General features: G+C 45.2%; 1 protein-coding gene across 1 annotated transcript in view; it reads left to right on the forward strand.

The window, feature by feature from the left end:
- The window catches only part of NMNAT2 (nicotinamide nucleotide adenylyltransferase 2), a 195,319-nt gene that overhangs the window by 168,650 nt on the left and 4,880 nt on the right, over positions 1–21,789 (forward strand). The window contains exons 11-12 of the mRNA XM_019952298.3: positions 19,397–19,498; positions 19,637–19,704. Of these exons, the coding sequence (XP_019807857.1) occupies positions 19,397–19,498; positions 19,637–19,704 (170 nt within the window). The remainder of the gene's footprint in view (positions 1–19,396; positions 19,499–19,636; positions 19,705–21,789) is intronic.

Consider the following 21,789-nt stretch of genomic DNA (forward strand, 5'->3'; position numbering starts at 1 on the left):
AGAAATAGAGAACCTTCAGAGTTAAACTCAAGATTCTAGTTCTGCTCCAACACAGCTCATGACAAAATATATTCTGAGCATCAGTTTTTCCCATCTGTAAAATGGGCATCATGATAGTACCCATCTCATAGGGTTTGGGGAGAATTAAGTGAGATTATCCATGTAAAGTGCCCAGCCTAGCACCTGACACACAGTGACATACAACAACTGTTAATAAGTGAATTTACCTAAATAGACACATAGATAAACATAAATATTCAAGGTGAAGGGCACAGATGCTAACCTGCTGTGGGATAACCAAGAGGGGAGGCATAGTTTCAGGGAAGCAGATTATACTGTGTAGTCCTTTCCTCTCTACCCCTGCACAATTTCCTGCAGGTGAAATTTGAAACCTCTTTTCGGTTCTGGATTAAGTGGCTTAATTAAGTTTTACTTTCCTCTCTACTTTACAAGTTGCTTTTAAAGGAAAAAGTAATGCGGGAGAAATTCTGTACAAGATTTCAGCAAAGCTCTTTCAAGAATCCAGGCAAATCCGGGCAGTTGCCTGAGGCCCCATCCCATGGGGAGGCCCTGGCAGCTGGGGAGCGATTTTAGAGGGATGAAATTGACAGGGGCAGCAGCCTGAAAGGCCACTGCCTGAACAGGACGTCTCTAGGGCCTCTTTGCTAAGTGTGACTCTCAAGGGCAGACCCCGCTTTCTGGAGCCTGAAATTGACACAACTGGGGGCCCTTGAAGCACGACCAGTTCCTCTGTGTTCCTCCCAGAGAGAAGGCTGACTGCAGGGCCTCTAATTTCTCTCTGACATGGCTGCTCCTGACGTTGTCAGATCCCACATTCAGAGAACCAGGAAAAAGAGCCCCAGGTCACTCCTCTTCCAGTTGGTCCCTGATGTTGAAATGACATGTTGGTTACAAGAAAAGAATTGAAAAACTGGTAGCTGTGGATTTAACTGGGGCTGTGGTAGTGGAGATGGAGTGAGACCCTCATCTGTTCAACCATGTTCCCACCTGACGGGTCATCCTGGAGATGGGAGCACCCAGCCTGGCTGCTCCCAGAGGCACAGCAATTCCAAACCAGCAGGGACCCCACATCTGTCCTGTTCAGGGTGCTGAGAATTTCAGTCCACAGCACAGGCAGAAGGGGGACTGGGTGAAGCAGACCCTCGGGGCTCACTCCAGGTGGTTTTCTAGAGCCTAGAGCTCTACCTCCCCACCCCCACCCAACCAATTGCTCAGTTCCCTGATTCAACCGACAGTGAATCTGTGGGGTCCTTAGAATCATGACAGCCGAGGTAGAGGCAAAAAAAAAAATCAAAATCAAGGAGCTGTTTCCTTATGTAAAAGTGTGAATTTCAGGCCACAACAGAAGTGTGCCAGAAATATCACAATTTATTTAAATCACATGAAAATTCAACTCCAAATCGCCATCCCACAGGGATGATGGAAAGTTAATCTCATTCATTACTGGCTAGCAGAACCTGAAAGGCTCTCGTGGGCTCTCAACGTGAACATCACTTCATCAGGGTCGCCGCAGACATCTTCCCTATTGGGGCCTTCGCGGTCCAGTGAGGTGGATGGCAACCTGCTCCAGGCCCACCTGGGCCGTGCGACTCCTGGCTGAGTCTGGAAGGCCCCATTCTGGGCCCAACCCACCTATGATCCTGGCGCTATTTTCTTCTGAGGCTTTGCCCTTAGGGTGCTGTCTGGGAGGGAGGAGGGGGTGGGCTTCCCAGCTCTCTAACTTCTTTCTAGTGTGGGAGGGGGGCAGCTGAACCTCTTCTTTCTATTCTGAAGCTATCTCCCCTATTTTCTCTCCCCTCCTCTGGACATCTAGGGAAATCTCTTCGGTGGTTTAAAGCCATTGACTTCAAAACGTAGTATTTTCTGCCCTGAAAAGTCCTCTCATAAAGGGTCTGGTTCTCTGCTAGAAATAGGGTGGGGATTGGGCAAAGGCATATATAGGGAACATGAAACTAGTTAGTAACTCAGTGGATTATCCCACTGTCCGTATTTGGGGAAAGTTGGAGCTCAGGGTCTAGAAAAGGAAGGTCTTTCTTTCAAGACTGGTACAGGGTGAGCCCTGCTTATTCTGATAGAAAGTTCTAGCCTCTGGAGTTTGCCTGGAAGCGGCCCGTTTCAGGGATCTCTGTTCCTAACCATGAGATTACCAGGGCTCTGGTATGTGAGACCCACTTCTGTCCCAGGTTTCATTCATTTATTCAACCCTTTATCAGAACACATTTCTTTTTATCACCTGGTGTCCCGAGTGATACTTGCTGGCCACAGACCTGTGCTCAGTGACCATGAACCTGAAGCCTTGTGATGGGACAGGAGGGTGGGGAAGAGAACCAAGTTTCTTGGAAAAGTCCTAGACCCTTGCTCTGCATTCCAGTCTCTCCAGAATCCTCAGGAACAAACCAAGAGAGAAGCCACTAGTTCAGACAGGTCTGGGAGACATAGAAGCCCCACCATCCTTCTGTAAAGAAAGCTCAGTGGGGACCGTGGAGCAGCAATGCCCCACCCAGGCTGGAAAGCAGCTGGGACAGTCTGTTCTACAGTAGGGCTGCCAAGCCCTCTTTCGGCACAATCACAAACTGTCCGTTGAGTCAGTCTTGCTTTCTTTTGCTTTGGATTCCTGAAACTATGCTCTCCATCCAGAAATCTAATTACACAACTAAAGGAACAACCATCCCCACCCAAACACATCCCTTGGGCATTTCCCAACAGACACAAAAATCCATCAGCCCATAGTGAATTCTGACCTTCTCTGACCAATGACACACCCCTTCCCCTTACATTCTGTGGGGAGAAAATTCCATACATATTCATCATGTTTCTTTCTATGGAATACAAAAGAGTTACTTGTGTGGCCTGGCAGTTGGCATTTTCATTCTTGATTCCTGAGAGAGAGCAAGATCCAGTTTCCTGGACCAGCCTTTGGAGTTTGGGACCCAGTCCCTCTATCCCATCCCATTCTCAGACTTTTTATTAGAACTAGTTTCCCCCAGCAGACCTGATCTTTGCTATGCCGCATCCTGACACCAGCACCAAAGCACATATCCAGGCATGGACCGGGATCTATGGGAAGTCAAGCCTAAAGGGTCAGCCACGGACAGATTTGTGAAACAGGAAACTCTTATCCTCACTCCCCTCCCCCAGCCAAAACCCATCGTCTAGGGAATCTGATGCTGCCAGCTGCTTTGTCCATCATATTATAATGGAAGGCAGTCGGGCAATTAATTCTGATTGAAGCATTCTTTCGTTCAATCAATCTTTCAGCTGATACTGAGTGCCCAGTATGAATATAAGCACACTGTTTGTCCTTGCAGCACGTGCAATCTAAAAATATCTTACAGTTTTTATTCTATTCGTTCTTTATATTACATGAAATAAAACATATAAAAAGTTTAGAAGAGTTCTTGAACCTAGTAAGCAGTCAATAAATGTTGGCTGTTATTTATTCATTGGTTTTAAAATATTTATTGAGTACCTGCCATGGGCCAGACACTGTTCTAGGGCTGGAGGAACGGAGAAAACAGAATAGACAAAGTTCCCCACCATTGTGCACTGTGCTTTCTAATGGGGAGACACAATAAACGCTTTGCTTGTTTCTCCTGGATTATCTGTTAACCACCGGCACACTCCTGAAAGTGGAATCTCGGTTCCCATTTATAGGTATGGAAACCAGGGCTCACATGGGTTGTGACTTGTCCAAGGCCACTTAGCTATTAGCAGCAGAGCAGAACTTGGCATACATTCAGATCCCTAATCCAGATAAGACAGATAAGTGGGAAGAACAATGTGTAATTCATAGCAGGCCACAAGGGAGGGGGTAGCGCTTGAGCTGGGCTTTGAATAATGGGCAGGATTGGGTTAAGTGCCTGCAAGAAGAAGGGCTTTTGAGGTTGAGAGAAGGCTGTGAAAGGTCCAGTGGTGGGCATAAGACCTTTTGGGGAGTTGGTTCTGGCTGGTTGAAATAGAAGGTTTATCTTGGTCCTTATCTGGGAGACTTGACTTTTCAGCAAGCAGGCAAAATCATTCAGTTTAATGATTAAATGTATTCCCTGCTTGAAAATGGTATTTGCATTTTAAATGAGCAAGGGTCAATATTTAACTCAAAGGAATGAAAACCCAAAGGTGGAACATCAAGCACCAGAGATGGGCCAATGAGGAAACTTTTTTCTTTTTCTTTCTTTTTGCACTTCTCCAAGCCCAACATTCCACAGGCTGGCTCTAATTGGCTGTGTTCTACGTTTTTCCAGCCAACCAGGCATGGGCTAACTGCTTCCTGCATCCACCAGCTATGGGAAAACAACCAAAGAAAATAAACAAAGGAAGAGCCTGGGGCACTAGCCACTCCAGAAGAAATCCCAGGGCTCCAGGATAAATGGAGCAAAGACAAACATTTGGTTTTTCAGGCTCAGATGGTTTTTATCAGACAGTCCAGCCCCAGCCAGGAAGCCCAATGGACACTTCCACCCCGGGGATTAGGTCTCCACACTGATAAGCCTGAGGCCGTGTTTCCAGCTCTGGGGAAGGTGGCTTCGGCCCTACCATGGGAGATAGGGTTCTCGTGTGAAAGGCACTGTTGGTTTGGTTTTCACGCTTTTGACTTGAGTCTGGAATTCCTTGCCTTCCCACACCCCCAGGCAGATTGGAAATGGGAGTGGGAATGATTTCCTCTGCGAAACCCCTCTAAAGGATCGTTCATTGATTTGCACTAACAGAGCCACCCTGGAAATGCGTTCCCGCTCGGCCTTCCCTCCAGAGAGGAGCAGGGGTCAGAAGAAGGGTGGAGGATTCTTTCCCGAAATGGCTGGAGCATGTTTCAGAAGCTCCTCACCTACTGTTGTGTGGTTTCTGTTGGATGCCCTCTCCTTGCATCTTGTTTAACCTACTCAGAAGCACACAAAATTATATACTTTAGGGGGCGATGTAGAGTAATGAGCTGAGGACTTAGCTCGGGATAAGCCTGGAGAAAAAATAAGATAGACTATATTTTCACACCAAGGAATTTCAAGTCACTAAAATGGGAGTCTTAAAAATGGATCTAGAAGAGGCATACTGTGGTGGAAAGAGCCTTTAAAGCAGACCAGAGTGGGTCCAAATTCACTCACTTGCTGTGCAGCTTGGACTAGTTACTACATCTCACTGAGTCTTGGTCTCCCCATCCATGAAATGAGAGCTGAAGCACACATCTCAGAAGATGGTTGCTTCAAGGATTAAATGTATTAAGAAATAAAGCTGCTAGTACTGTGCCTGGTGCATAGCAGGTCCTCTAATAAATGGTGCTTCCGCTTCCTACTGGTAGTCCCCTGTTCATCCCTAAATATCCTCATCTGGAGAAGAAGTACGAGTTGGCCTGAGTAACTCAGGTACTGTGCCTTGAGAAGAGAGGACTGTTTGAGGGAGATGGTCAGGATCCTGAACCCTGATCTCAGAATGATTCCATAGAGGGTCTTACCAGTTAGACTTGCCTGGGTAAGTCAGTGTAAATTGGATTCTGTCGCTAATGGAAGTCAAGCCCTCTGTTTAAAGCACTCTAATGGCTTCTCTTCACATTTGGAATGAAACCCCATCTTTATCGTGATCTGGTCCTTCTCTACTTCTCCCGCCTCTCTGTGCCCCAGTTCCACCTAGTTTCTTTATTTGAACACTTTTTCCCACCTCAGGGCCTTTGCACTAGCTGTGGCCACACTGGGAATGCTCTTTTCCCAGGTATCCCTGTGTCTGGCCGGTTCCTGTCATTTAGGTTTTGGCTTAAAAGTCATTTTGTTTTATATTCAATATTGTACCAAGCTCCACCTGATGTTTTCTTATTTATGTATTTATTTGTTTACGATCTCTCCCTACTAGAGGTAAGCTCTGTGAGCACACTGCACTTGTCTGTCTCATTGGGCAACACCAGGACAGTGCCTGGTTCACCATATACACTCAATAAAAGTTTGTTGAATGAAAGAATGTAAGAGTACCTGGGAACAGCTTGGTTGGAGAAATTCAGCCTCCACCGTGAGATATGGCCCCACCTTTTGCCAGTTACCCAGAAGACATTAGCCACTACAAGAGATTAGCCACTTAAGTAGTAACCTGCCCTTATCCTTAAGAGCAATACAGTTGAAATAATTAGTCATTTGTTTAATGTCTCCCACTAGATAGTGATTGAGCCAAGAGATGAAGCCGTATCTGTCTTGCTCAGCCCTGGTGCCCAGGAAAGTGCCTGGCTAAGACCACAGGGCATCCTCCCATCCAAAGTATTCCTGAAACCCAGCAGGGCCGGTCTTGAAATTCCGCCTCCTGGAAGGATGATGATGATTCCACATTCCTTCCAAGAGATCTGCCGCCTGGCTGCCACGAGTGTTCTCACTCCCAAGGCCAAGTTGCTTCCTGCCTCAACATGTCTCATATCCTTTCCTCAGATTCCCCACACTGGGGGGAGCAGAGTCTGCCCCCTCCCACTTCCTGTCCCCATCCCCACCCCTGCCGCCCCTGGGGAGCCTTTGACCAGAAGATGAAAAGATATGATCAAAGCTGTGCTTGTGAGCAGGAAGTTGAAGCAGGATGAATGTCACAGACCCCCACCTCTGAGACACGACCCAGGCCAGAGCTACAGTGAGAGGCCACTGTCTGCTGCGGGGGGACAAGATTGTACCCTGATCCTGCTGGCTGCCGTGTGGCAGAATGAGGTCACGTCAGTCACCATCGGGAGAGGGAATTGCCAATCAGGACGGCTCTGCTGCTCTGACCACCCACTCACCCACCTCCCCAGCCCCACGGCAAGACCTGCAGAGAACACTTCATGAAGACACGGGAGGTGTTGGGCCCCTCGTGCTGGAACAGGAGCTCCATCCCAGGGGCCTGGGCACATTCCTGTGGGCTCCGTGGGCAGGGAAAGCTTGAGAAACCCTCGGTTTCCTGGGATCAGACGTCTGTCCGCATCTCCCCAGAGCCGGGGGTGGGGCGGGGGAGGGGGGAGGAAATGTCCTCATTTTTGCTGGAATCCCCAGAGAGGTGCTCGTCCCACAAGTATCTCATGTTGACTTCATCCCAAACCAAGCCAGAGTATTAGCTTAGGCAACTGCCTCTATTATTAAAAGTGACAATTTTCCAAAGGTGGGTGCACATCAGGAGGATTAGGAAACATTGTAAAGAGGGAGGCTCCACCCCATTGTAGACATGTTGTATCAAAATCCCTGGGGTGAGGTCTGGAGGGGCTGTTGCTGTTGTTATTATTGTTTTTAAAGCTCCGGGGTGATTCTGCTGACCAATCAGACGAAGTTTGGGAACTTACAGAAGTAAGATCACCCGTGCATTTCATGGCGACCTGAAAGTCTGTCTCGAGTCACTTCCTTGGGTCTCCCAGAGTTTCCATTAGGTACATCGGGCTTCCTTCCATGTCCTGAGGTGAGAGAGTTTATCAGCTAACTCAAGGACAACTGCCAGAGAGAGGACTCTGCAGGAATCCACTTGCTCAACAGCATATGTCGAGCACGGATGATGTGCCAGGTCCCTTTCACCCAGGAACAAGGCAGTGAATGAAACACACAGAATTGCCTGCCCTCATGAAGCTTACCTTTATAGGGAAGAGAGAAGGAGAGCAAAAAAAGGTTAAATAAAGAAAATATACAAGGTGTTAGAGATAAATGCTATAGAGGAATATGAAACACAGTAGGAAGTGGGGACTGTGAGGGCGTGGGATGGGTGTGGGTCTACGTGCACAGGGATGCAGGCTGAGATAGCATGGCCAGAGGAGGTCTCACTGAGAAGGTGGTTTTTTTTTTTTTTTTTGGTTTCTATTGATACTTTTTCTTTTTTTAAATACATCTTTATTGGAGTATAATTGCTTCAACATACCGTGTTAGTTTCTCTTGCACAACAAAGCGAATCAGCCACATGCATACACATGTCCCCTTATCCCCTCCCTCTTGAGCCTCCCTCCCCTGCTCCCTATCCTATCCCTCTAGGTCATCACAAAGCACCGAGCCGATCTCCCTGTGCTATGCTGCTGCTTCCCACCAGCCAACTATTTTACATTCGGTAGTGTATATATGTTGATGCTACTCTCACTTCGCCCCAGCTTTGCCCTCCCACGCCATGTCCTCAAGTCCATTCTCTATGTCTACCTCTTTATTCCTGCCCTACAAGTAAGTTCATCAGTACCTTTTTTTTTTTTTTTTAGATTCCATATATATGCGTTAGCATACGGTATTTGTCTTTCTCTTTCTGACTTACTTCACTCTGTATGACAGACTCTAGGTCCATCCACCTCAGTACAAATGACTCAATTTCGTTTCTTTTTATGGCTGAGTAATATTCCATTGTACATATGTCACACATCTTCTTTATCCATTCATCTGTTGATGGACATTTAGGTTGGTTCCATGTCCTGGCTATTGTAAATAGTGCTGCAATGAACATTGGGTTGCATGTGTCTTTTTGGATTATGGTTTTCTCAGGCTATATGCCCAGTAGTGGGATTGCTGGGTCGTATGGTAGTTTTTTTTAGTTTTTTAAGGAACCTCCATACTGTTCTCCAAAGTGGCTGTATCAATTTACATTCCCACCAACAGTGCAGGAGGGTTCCCTTTTCACCACACCCTCTCCAGCATTTATTGTTTCCAGCTTTTTTCATAATGGCCATTCTGACCGGCATGAGGTGATACCTCATTGCAGTTTTGATTTCCATCTCTAATAATTAGTGATGCTGAGCATCTTTTCATGTGCCTCTTGGCCATCTGTATGTCTTCCTTGGTGAAATGTCTATTTAGGTCTTCCGCCCATTTTTAAACTACATTGTCTGTTTTTTTGACATTGAGCTCCATGAGCTGTTTGTATATTTTGGAGATTAATCCTTTGTTGTTTCATTTGCAAATATTTTCTCCCATTCTGAGGGTTGTCTTTTGTCTTGTTTATGGTTTCCTTTGCTGTGCAAAAGCTTTTAAGTTTAATTAAGTCCCATATGTTTATTTTTGTTTTTATTTCTGTTACTCTAGGAGGTGGGTCAAAAATGATCTTGCTGTGGTTTATGTCAAAGAGTGTTTTTCCTATGTTTTCCTCTAAAAGTTTGATAGTGTCTGGTCTTACATTTAAGTCTTTAATCCATTTCGAGTTTATTTTTATGTATGCTGTTAGGGAGTGTTCTAATTTCATTCTTTTTTTTTTTTTTTTTGTGGTACGCGGGCCTCTCACTGTTGTGGCCTCTCCCGTTGTGGCTCACAGGCTCTGGACGCGCAGGCTCAGTGGCCATGGCTCACGGGCCCAGCCGCTCCACGGCATGTGGGATCCTCCCGGACCGGGGCACGAACCCGTTTCCCCTGCATCGGCAGGCGGACTCTCAACCACTGCGGACTCTTCCCCACCAGGGAAGCCCTAATTTCATTCTTTTACATGCAGCTGTCCAGTTTTCCCAGCACCACTTATTGAAGAGGCTGTCTTTCTCCCCTGTATCTTCTTGACTCCTTTGTTGTAAATTTGGTGCTCATATGTGCGTGGGTTTATCTCTGGGCATTCTATCCTGTAGCATTGATCTATATTTCTGTTTTTGTGCCAGTACCATACTGTCTTGATTACTGTAGCTTTGTAGTATAGATTGAAGTCAGGGAGCCTGATTCCTCCAGCTCCGCTTTTCTTTCTCAAGATAGCTTTGGCTATTCGGGGTCTTTTGTGTTTCCATACGAATTGTAAGATTTTTTTGTTTTAATTCCGTGAAGAATGCCATTGGTAGTTTGAGAGGGATTGCATTGAATCTGTAGATTGCTTTGGACAGTATAGTCATTTTCACAATATTGATTCTTCCAATCCAAGAACATGGTATATTTCTCCATCTGTTTCTGTCATCTTTGATTTCTTCCATCAGTGTTTTATAGTTTTCTGAGTACAAGTCTTTCGCCTCCTTAGGCAGGTTTATTCCTAGGTATTTTATTCTTTTTGTTGCAATGGTGAATGGGAGCGTTTCCTTAATTTCTCTTTCTGATTTTTCATTGTTGGTGTATAGGAATGCCAGAGATTTCTGTGCATTAATTTTGTATCCTGCAACCTTACCAAATTCATTGATTAGTTCTAGTAGTTTTCTGGTGGCATCTTTAGGATTTTCTATGTATAGTATCATGTCATCTGCAAACAGTGACAGTTTGACTTCTTCTTTTCCAATTTGTATTCCTTTTATTTCTTTTTCTTCTCTGATTGCCCCAGCTAGGACTTCCAAAACTATGTTGAATGAGAGTGGGGAGAGTGGACATCCTTGTCTTGTTCCTTATCCTAGTGGAAGTGCTTTCAGTTTTTCACCATTGAGTATGATGTTTGCCGTGAGTTTGTCATATATGGCCTTTATTATGTTGAGGTAGTTTCCCTCTATGCCCATTTTCTGGACAGTTTTTATCATAAATGGGTGTTGAGTTTTGTCAAAAGCTTTTTCTGCATCTATTGAGATGATCATATGGTTTTTATTCCTTAATTTGTTAATGTGGTGTATCACATTGATTGATTTGCATATATTGAAGAATCCTTGCATCCCTGGGATAAATCCCGCTTGATCATGGTGTATGATCCTTTTAATGTGCTGTTGGAATCTGTTTGCTAGTATTTTGTTCAGGATTTTTGCATCTATGTTTATCAGTGATATTGGTCTATAACTTTCTTTTTTTGTGATAGCTTTTTCTGGTTTTGGTATCAGGGTGATGGTGGCTTCGTAGAATGAATTTGGGAGTGTTCCTCCCTCTGCAATTTTTTGGAAGAGTTTGAGAAGGATTGGTGTTAGCTCGTCTCTAAATGTTTGATAGAATTCACCTGTGAAGCCATCTGGTCCCGGACGTTTGTTTGTTGGAAGATTTTTAATTATGGTTTCAATTTCATTACTTGTGATAGGTCTGTTTATATTTTCTAATTCTTCCTGGTTCAGTCTCAGAAAATACCTTCCTGGTTCAGTCTCAGAAAATACCTTTCCAAGAATTTGTCCATTTCTTCATGGTTGTCCATTTTATTGGCATATAGTTGTTTGTAGTAGTCTCTTATAATCCTTTGTATTTCTGCAGTGTCAGTTGTGATTTCTCCTTTTTCATTTCTAATGTTATTGATTTGTGTCCTCTCCCTTTTTTTCTTGATGAGTCTAAGGGTTTATCAGTTTTGTTTATCTTCTCAAAGAACCAGCTTTTAGTTTTATTGATCTTTGCTATTGTTTTCTTCGTTTCTATTTCATTTATTTCTGCTCTGATCTTTATGGTTTCTTTCCTTCTACTGACTTTGGGTTTTCTTTGTTCTTCTTTCCCTAGTTGTTTTAAGTGTAGAGTTAGATTGTTTACTTGAGATTTTTCTTGTTTCTTGAGGTGAGATCTTTTTATTTCTTCTTTGATTTCTTCAGTGATCTCTTGGTTATTCAGTAGCGCACTGTTTAGCCTCCATGTATTTGTGTTTTTTACAGTTTTTTTCCTGTAATTGATTTCCAATCTCATAGCATTGTGGTCAGAAAAGATGCTTGATATGATTTCAATTTTCTTAAATTTTCTGAGGCTTGATTTGTGACCCAAGATGTGATCTATTCTGGAGAATGTTGCATGTGCACTTGAGAAGAAAGTGTATTCTGCCACTTTTGGGTGGAATGTTTATAAATATCAACTAGATCTATCTGGTCTATTGTGTCATTTAAAGCTTGTGTTTCCTTATTTATTTTCTGTCTGGATGTAAGTGGGGTGTTAAAGTCTCCCACTATTATTGTATTACTGTCGATTTCCCCTTTCATGGTTGTTAGCCTTTGCCTTGTGTATTGAGTGCTCCTATGTTGGGTGCATAAACAATTATAATTGTTATATCTTCTTGGATTGATCCCTTGATCATTATGTAGTGTCCTTCCTTATCTCTTGTAAAAATCTTTATTTTGAAGTCTATTTTATCTGACATGAGTATTGCTACTCCAGCTTTCTTTTGATTTCTATTTGCATGGAATATCTTTTTCCATTCCTTCACTTTCAGTCTGTGTGTGTCCCTAGGTCTGAAGTGGGTCTCTTGTAGACAGCATATATATGGGTCTTGTTTTTGTATCCATTCAGCCAGTCTGTGTCTTTTGGTTGGGGCATTTAATCCATTTACATTCAAGGTTATTATTGATATGTATGTTCCTATTACCATTTTCTTAATTGTTTGGGGTTTGTTTTTGTGGGTCTTTTTCTTCTCCTGTGTTTCCCGCCTAGAGAAGTTTCTTTAGCTTTTGTTGTAAAGCTGGTTTGGTGGTGCTGAATTCTCTTAGCTTTTGTTTGTCTGAAAAGCTTTTGACTTCTCTGTTGAATCTGAATGAGATCCTTACTGGGTAATCTTGGTTGTAGGTTTTTCTCTCTCGTCACTAAGTATATCCTACCACTCCCTTCTGGCCTGCAGAGGTTTTGCTGAAAAATCAGCTTATAAACTTATGGGGATTCCTTTGTATGTTATTTTTTGTTTTTTCCCTTGCTGCTTTTAATATTTTTTCTAGCATTTAATTTTTGTTAGCTTGATTAATATGTGTCTTGGTGTGGTTTTCTAGGGTTTATCCTCTATGGGACTCTTTATGCTTCCTGGACTTGGGTGACTATTTCCTTTCCCATGTTAGGGAAGTTTTCCACTATAACCTCTTCAAATATTTTCTCAGACCCTTTCTTTTTCTATTCTTCTTCTGGGACCTCTATAATTGGAATGCTGGTGCATTTAGTGTTGTCCCAGAGGTCTCTGAGATTGTCTTCAATTCTTTTCATTCTCTTTTCTTTATTCTGCTCCTTGGCATTTATTTCCACCATTTTGTCTTCCAGCTCACTTATTCGTTCTTCTGCCTCCATTATTGTTATTGATTCCTTCTAGTGTATTTTTCATTACAGTTATTGTGTTGTTTACCTCTGTTTGTTTGTTTTTTAGTTCTTCTAGATCTTTGTTAAACATTTTTTGTATTTTCTCAATCCGTGCTTCCATTCTATTTCCAAGATTCTGGATCTTCCTTACTCTCATTACTCTGAATTCTTTTTCAGGTAGATTGCCTATTTCCTCCTCATTTATTTGGTCTTGTAGGTTTTTACCTTGCTCCTTCGTCTGTGACATATTTTTTTGCCATCTCTTTTTTTTTTTTAATAAGTGGGATTGTATTCCTGTTTTACTGGTTGTTTGACCTGTGGTTTCCAACACTGGAGTTTGTAGGCTATTGGGTATAGCTGGGTCTTGGTGCTGAGATGAAGACCTCCAGGAGACCTCACTCTGATGAATATTCCCTGGGGTCTGAGATTCTCTGTTAGTCCAATGGTACAGACTCAGAGCTCCCACTGCAGGAGCTCCCATCTGACCATGGGCTTGCAAATCAAGATCCCGCAAGCCACATGGGCAGCAAAAAAAAAAAAGGTGGGGTGGGGGTGGGGAAGGCCTTGGCTGTGGAGGGCAGGGCCTAATCAAGGGCGACGTTTGGGTGGTGGGTGGGGCCAATGCTCAGGACTCACAGGGCTGGAAAAGGCCCTGGGCTGTGGGGGGTGAGCCTTAGGCTCAAGGAACAGAAGGGGCCCAGGCATGCCCCCCACCCCTGGTCTCAGAGGGCAGGGGACCTCACCTGGGAGCCCAGCAGGCTTCCTGGGCTCGAGTGGGTGGGGCAAACGCCCTCCTCTCCTCTCCTGCTCCTCTGGTCTGGGGTCTGGGAGGCCCCCTCCCACCTGCCTCTGCTGATCTCCCAGGCCTCCCTCCTGTGCCCCCAGGACCAGTGCAGTTGGAGGGGGAAGGGGGGTCCTTGGAGGGCAGGGGACCGGCCTGGGAGCTCAGCAGGTTCCCCATGCCCAAGTGGGTGGGGCAATTGCCCTCCACTTCTCTCCCACTCCTTCCCAAGGGCCCCTCCCACCTGCCTCTCCTGATCCCCCTGGCCTCCCTCCTATACCCCCAAGGACCCATGCAGCCTGGAGGGGCCTTGGAGGTTGGAGGATCAGCCTGGGAGCTCAGCAGGCTCCCCGTGCCCAAGTGGGCAGGGCAATCGCCCTCTGCTCCTCTCCCGCTCTTCCTGGAGAGTCCCTCCCACCTGCCTCTCCTGATATCCCTGGCCTCAGGGGTGCAGATCTCGTCTGACCTGCACTTCTCCTCCCCCTCGGTCCCCCTACATCCTACCGGTTCACTCTGGGGTTCCTCCCGTCTTCTTGGGGGTCAGAGTTCCCCACCAGCAGCCGGCAGGCACCCTAGTTGTGGGGAGACCTAACTCTGTGTCTTCCCACACCGCCATCTTGACTCCTTCCCACACCGCCATCTTGGTATTTAAGTGAAGGGTTTCGAGCCAAGGAGCAACATAATTTGGTATATTCACATTATCAGTCTGGATGTTGGGAATAGACTGAAAAAGGCAAGAGAAAAACAAACCAGAGCAAGCCAAGTGAGAGCTAATGGGGATGAATTCGTTTTCTTTTTTTTTAATTAAAAAAATTCTTTTTTATTAATTTTTATTGGAGTATAGGTGCTTTACAATGTTGTGTTAGTTTCTGCTGTACAGCAAAGTGAATCAGCTATACGTATACATATATCCCCTCTTTTTTGGATTTCCTTCCCACTTAGGTCACCACAGAGCATTGAGTAGAGGTCCCTATGCTATACAGTAGGTTCTCATTAGTTATCTATTTTATACATAGTATCAATAGTGTACATATGTCAATCCCAATCTCCCAATTCATCCCACACACCTCCCCCCCTTTCCCCTTTGTATCCATACATTTGTCCTCTGTGTCTTTGTCCTTTGCAAATAAGATCGTATATGAATTAGTTTTCTGTTGCTGCAAACTTGGTGGCTTAAAACTACACACATTTTTTATCTTTCACTTCTGGAAGCCAGAAGTGTGAAACAGGTTTCACTGGGCCAATATTAAGTTGTAGTCAGAGCCGTAGTCCTTCCAGAGGCTCTTGGGGAGAATCTGTTTCCTCGCCTTTTCCAGCTTCTAGAGCTGCATTTGTTGCATGGCTTGGTCCCTTCTTCCATCTTCAAGGCCAACAGTGTAGCATCTTCTCTGCTCCCTCTTCACATCATCTTCTCTCTCCTGTGTTAAATCTCCCTCTGCCTTCTTTTTTAAGGACACTTGTTATTACATTAGGGCCCACCTAAGTCATCCAGAATAATCTCAAGATCCTTACTTTAATCACATCTGCAAAGTCTCTTTTGCCACATAAATAACATTCACAGGTTCCAGGGATTAGGACCTCGGTGTTTTGGGGGCCCATTATTTAACCTACCAAAGGAGGCTTGGACCAGGGTAGAAGTGATGGAGATGGTGAGAAATGAGCAGATTCTGGGATTTGTTTTGAAGGCCAAACCAATTGGGTTGCTTTATAGATTGAATGTGGGATGTGAGAGAAAGAGAGGAATCAAGGAAAGCACCAAGGCTTTGGCCCGAGCAGTTGTAGGAAGAGAGTTTCCATTTACTAAAATGAGAAAGACTACAGGAAAAGAATCTTGGTGCCTGTAGGATGATGGTGGACGGGATTGACTGATTGATTGATTGATGTCAGGGAGTTCAGGGGCTCGTGGACATATTATTTAGGTTTGAGATGCCTCATCCAAGTGGGCATGTTGAAGAGACTGCTGGATGTATGAGTCTGAAGTTCAGGAGAGGAGTCTACGCTGGAGATATAAATTTGGGAGCCTTCCATGTGTCTTTAAAGCTTTGAAATTGAATGAAATCATTAAAGGTGCAAGTGTAGATAGAAAACAAAAGAGCTCCAAGGACTGAGCCTGGGGGACTCCAGTCATTCGAAATCGGGGAGATGAGAAGGAACAGCACAGGGAGACCACAAAAGAGCAGCCAGCGAGGTAGAGGGACGACCAGGAGAGGGTGGATCTTGGAGGCCACATGAAGACAGGAGACAAGGATAGGGGTGGGGGTGGGCAGGGCAGCTAAGCTCCCAGAGGGAGATCGGTACCTGTGGCATGAGGGCACACCTCACCAACTCTAGCACCCGGCACCTCCTAGCACCCCAAAACACACACACACAAACACCTTCTGGCATGAAAATCAAGCCCATGTCCTCAGGTCTGGCCAAAAGAGCAGAAAAGGTCTGCATTCTCTGGTCCAAACCCCTGCAGAGATGCCACTTGGATGTGGTAAAGCTGTGTGTCTTGTCTGGTAGACCCATCTCGTTCACCCCATCTGTGATTCCCAGAGGGCAAATCTGTCACCTGTTTCTGGAAGAGGAATTCCATCTCAAGCATCAAGGTCTCCATCTGCTTGCCACCCATTGAGCAGCCTGCATTGTTACTGATTGGGTGCTCAGATCATTAGTTCCTGAGTAGAAAGCAGCAGCTGCACTAATGCCACAGGTAGGGCTGTTCCCGTGAGGCCTGACTGCCATTCTGAACCGTTGTTTTAATGCTTTAAACTAGAATGCTCACTATATATATATATATATATATATATATATATATATGCGCTTTATTTATTTATTTTTATTTTTGGCTGCGTTGGGTCTTTGCTGTTGCGTGCAAGCTTTCTCTAGTTGCGGTGAGCGGGGGCTACTCTTCGTTGCGGTGCGTGGGCTTCTCACTGCAGTGGCTTCTCTTGTTGCGGAGCATGGGCTCTAGGTGCATGGGCTTCAGTAGTTGTGGCTCGTGGGCTCAGTAGTTGTGACTCACGGGCTGTAGAGCTCAAGCTCAGTAATTGTGGCACACGGGCTCAGTTGCTCGACGGCATGTGGGATCTTCCTGAACCAGGGCTCGAACCCGTGTCGCCTGCATTAGCAGGCGGACTCTTAACCTCTGCACCGCCAGGGAAGTCCTAGAATGCTCACTTTTAAATAGCCCTGTTATTTCACGCATCATACATGAAACGTCCATCAGATCCTCAGAATCAAATTGAATTCAAATCCTATGTTATACAATCAACACCAGATATCTTGAAACACCTACCTACATAGCCAGGCAGTTGAGGAATCTCCATGTGTACCAGCTTGGATGGATTCTCTTCTCTTCCCTTCCTTTCCCCTCCCCTTCCCTTTCCGTCTCTTCTCTTTTCTCCTCCCTTCTCTTTTCTATCTCTTTCTCTACCCTAATAATTCCCCTCACGTTTTAATTCAGTACTTAGATCACTGGTTCTCAAACTTGGTTGCATATTAGAATTAAAACCTAGAGAATTAAAAAAAAAAAAAAACTAATGCCTGGGCCCCATTCCCAGAGATTCTGATTTAGTTGATCTTGGGTGTTAGCTGGGCTTTGAGGGTTTTTTAAGGTCCTCAGGTGATTCTAATGTGCAGCCAAGTTTGAGAACCAGCGTCTTCAATTACCTTCTAGGTAGTGAGTCCCAGTGCAATATTTTAAATGCTATGGCAGGAGAGGCTGGTCTACCTCCAACTCCCTGCCCTGCCTCTCCCTAGCATTCCTGGTTTATGGGACAAAGACTTGGGGCCAGTTTACCAGATCTGAACATCACCAGTAGATGCAGTATGTTGTGTAATGCTCCGTATCTTCCAAATAGCACGATCCAATGTGGGCTCAGATATTGTACACCCAGCTTTTAATTTCTCTCCACAACTTCCCTCCTATGGCACCTTCAGCCAAGTTTTCATTGCAGCTCTAGCTCCAGGTGTAAGCGATGGGAGAAATAGGGTGAAGGTGGATGGAAATAGCCAAGGGCACACAGGTGCACACAGGGCAGGCACACACACGCATAATCGGTGAATCAGACTTAGAAGTGGAATTCTGCTGGTACAGAAGTCCTCTGATAGAGAAGAAGCGGCTGTAGTGCTCTATAATGTCTGTTTTTGTGGCACTCGGTTGGAGAATTATGAGAAAAAACCTGGGTTTTTTTGCCCCAAAGCAGGTCTTGCCCAATGAGCTGCATGCTCGGAAGAAACCTGCCTGTCCCCTTCTCCCTCCATCTGGATCCTTAACTGGCAAGATCTAAACCGTAATGTGCCCAGGCTAGATCCAAGTCTATTAAATGCCATAACTCTCAGGCTCTTTGAAAAGAAAAATTCCACGGCCTTCAAGAAAGCAGCTTGGTAATAAGTCTCAAGAACTTGAAATATGTCCAGTTCATATCCTTACATCCAATGATTTTACTTCCTATCCTAAGAAAATAATCAAAGATGTGGAAAAAGGTTTATGTATACAGATCTTCAACAAAGTGTTATTATAACTGCAAAAATCAGAAGTAACTGTACACTGTCTATAACACAAATTCCATTTAATATATCATGCTATATCACAGTATAGTCAGGCAATGAAATATACAGACTGTCAAAACACATTTTCAATTTTTTTTTTTTTTTTTTTGGCTGAGTTGGGTCTTTGTTGCTGCACGCAGGCTTTCTTTGGTTGCAGCGAGCAGGTGCTACTCTTTGTTGAGGTGTGCAGGCTTCTCATTGCAGTGGTTTCTCTTGTTGCAGAGCACGGGCCCTAGGCGCGTGGTCTTCAGTAGTTGTGGCTCACGGGCTTAGTTGTTCTGCGGCATGTGGGATCTTCTCAGACCAGGGATCAAACCTGGGTCCCCTGCATTGGCAGGCGGATTCTTAACCACTGTGCCACCAGGGAAGTCCTCAAATACTTATAACCATATGAAAAAATGCTCACAATATAATGCTAAAAGAAAATAAAATGTATAGGTAAAATGATTAATTTTGCAGTTCAGTCCAGTTGTGGATGTACACATCGATTTGTAGAGAAAAGCACCCTGAACATAAATACTAACTTGTTAACAGTGGTTCTCTGGATTGTGTGGTGATGATTGATTTCTTATATATATTTTTTTCTTTTTCTGAGTTTCCCAAGCTTGTATCTCTAATCAGGAAAAAGAATTATTTTTTAAATGAAAAGGTTTCATTTCTCATGATGGGAGACAGCTTCTGTCGGAGGCTGATTTCAGAAGTGACCCCATAGTTATCCTCCTTATCACTGCCTGTGTGCACACTGATGCTTTCCAAGCCCTTCCCTGCTTTTCGCTGCCCTGAGTCCCACAGCATCTTTGACATGGGTGAGCCAGGGGAGCATTCCAGCCCCTCTCAGGAGACCAGCCGGGGGCTGGGGTATGCTTGCTGGGCAACCGAAGAGGGTACTTACCAGGTAAGGACCACGTGTCATGCTGCTCTTCAGTATTAGGAGCTCAGCGGGAGCCTCAGGAATTGGAGAGATCTTGCCTAGACACGAGGAGCACACTTATTAATTAATTCTGTCTAGAGGTGTTCATTAAGGATGCCAGGTGAAGTTCCCACTCATTCCACGAACACTGTTACAGGTTGTAAGTTGAAGGAGCTGACTGATGGGGCTGAGAAGGCAAGTTTGGGACTAAGGCTTGGGGTTCTGAGAGACGATAGCTCCATCTTGCTAGGTAGTTGCTTGGTAGGGGTTGGTAGTCAAGGTCTCACTAAAGGGCACTTCCTCTCTCTCTCTCTCTCTCTCTCTCTCTCTCTCTCCCTCCCTCCCCCCTCACCGTTTCTTCAGATGGAGGTGATTGTCGGGGACTTTGGGATCGTGGTGGTCCCCCGGGACGCAGCCGACACAGACCGGATCATGAATCACTCCTCAATACTCCGCAAATACAAAGTGAGTCCCCCATTCTCCCTGCTGGTGTAGTAATGTGATGTGGCCCTTCTCTGAGAAGCCTGCGGGCTGGAGAAGTGAGGATACAAAAGGAGTTTAGTGTGAGAGACTGGCTACCTACTGTCTCTGCTTTGTCCCCAGAACAACATCATGGTGGTAAAGGATGACATCAACCATCCCATGTCTGTCGTCAGCTCAACCAAGAGCAGGTACGTTTGACAAACGACCAGAGAGACCTTGGTCAGACTGGCTTACAAGTTCCCATACAACTCTCCTCAGTCCAGGCTGACCGTTAGGTTGGCTGACACCTGCTGCCCCAGTATGCAGCCTTCTTTTTAGAGCTCGTTTATTTGTCCCCAGTCATTGACTTTTAAAAGGGCGACAGGCCATTTATTAGTTTTAGCTGGTTTGAAGGGGGAAAAGGAGGTTTTTAGTTTGGACTCTAGTTTGAGGTACGCATGGAATTTGTAAGGGTTTAGGTTAAGCTGCCATAACAAAAAGACCCCCAATAGTTAGCGTTTTAAATAAGAGAAATGTTTATATCCCTCTAACTGAAGTCAGAAGAAACTGAATCTCTGTTCTTTTCAATGTGAAGCTTCCCTCTCAGGGTCCACAGCTGCTACAGTGACTCTTCTCAGCCAGTGGGAAAGGGCAAGGGGCTTTGTCCTTAAGAAGCTGACCCGAAGTTGCACATATCCCTTCCCCTTCATCCCCCTGGCTCAGCTTCAGTCCTGTGGCCATGCCTAGCCTCCAGGGAGGCTGGGAGTAGACTTTGTAACTTGTAACTGGGAGTAGACTTTGTAACTGGCAGCCCTGTGTCCAACTAAATCTTGGGAGGTTGTAGTACTAAGCAGAAGAAAGAATGGATACTAGGGGCCAGTTAACAGTCTTCACCACAACCCCCAAGTGGGAATGTCCAGTGGAATAATAAGATGTGTGGAATATAGAGGTCTGGAAGTGTAATAAAACTGAAAGCCATGAGTACCTAAGTGTAAATTAAAGTTCAGGGCTGTGGCTACGCTCACAGGGAGAGTCAGCAAGAAGAGAAGAAGGCTATGGGGAATACTTAAAACACATTAACATTTAAAAGAAGGCTGACGGGGCTTCCCCGGTGGCGCAGTGGTCGAGAGTCCGCCTGCCCATACAGGGGACACGGGTTCGTGCCCTGGTCCGGGAGGATCCCACATGTCGCAGAGGGGCGGGGCCGGTGAGCCATGGCCGCTGAGCCTGCGCATCCGGAGCCTGTGCTCCGCAGCGGGAGGGGCCACAGCAGCGAGAGGCCCGCGTACCGCAAAAAAAAAAAAAAAAAAAAAAAAAAAAAAAAAAGGGGGGGGAGTAAATTAGAAGTTTGGGGTTAAGATATACACACTACTATGTATAAAATAGATAACCAACAAGGATCTACTGTATAGCACAGGGAACTATACTAAATATTTTGTAATAGCCTACAAAGGAAAAGAACCTGAAAAAGAATAGATAGATAGATATGTATGACTGAATCACTTCACTCTACACCTGAAGCTAACACAACATTGTAAATCAACTATACTTCAATTTTTAAAAAGTAATAAAAAAAAAAATAAAAGAGACGAAGGAGCAGTCAGAAACCACCAGCATTGGTGGCCCTGGAATAAAGGCAGCAGAGGGTACAAAGATGGAGAGTCCTGTCAATTGTCATCTGTGTCGCATGTTTCAGAGAAATCAAATGAGCCCAGGATTTTAAAAGATCCACTGGACTTCTTCCCTGGAAGGTGATTATGTAGACACTTGAAATAGTAGCATCAACTGTGAGGTGAGAGCAGAAACCCAGTGACAACAACCAGTGAGGGGAAAGGGGAAGGCTGTGGTTCCAGCCACGGCTGCACAATAGAATTACCGTGAGAACTTACACAGCACAGATTCCCGTGTCCCATTGAGTCCCACTGAATCAGAATTTCTGGGTGTTGGGCCTGGCTATCTGCTTCCTGGGTGATTCTCGTGAAGCTGGGATTGGCATTTGGAAACCACAGTTATAGACCACTTTTTCAAGAAGGCTCCCTGTAAACTGTGCAGGGAGGCACTTGGGAACCTAGCTTGCTGGAAGGTCAGGACACTATGCATTGAAAAGGCACTGAGCCAGCCTCTGGGGAGATCTCACAACGCAGAGCACAGATGCCTTTTAGAATCTAGATATGCGGAGGAGTATATGAGTTCTTACAAATAGCTCCTTGGGGCCTGACATCCCCAAGACCATCATGCGCATAGAAAATGGGGAGCAGCCAGACCAAGTCTGGAGCAAAACCATGCGGAAACCA

This window comes from Tursiops truncatus, chromosome 1 (assembly GCF_011762595.2).
Source record: "Tursiops truncatus isolate mTurTru1 chromosome 1, mTurTru1.mat.Y, whole genome shotgun sequence".
NCBI lineage: Eukaryota > Metazoa > Chordata > Mammalia > Artiodactyla > Delphinidae > Tursiops > Tursiops truncatus.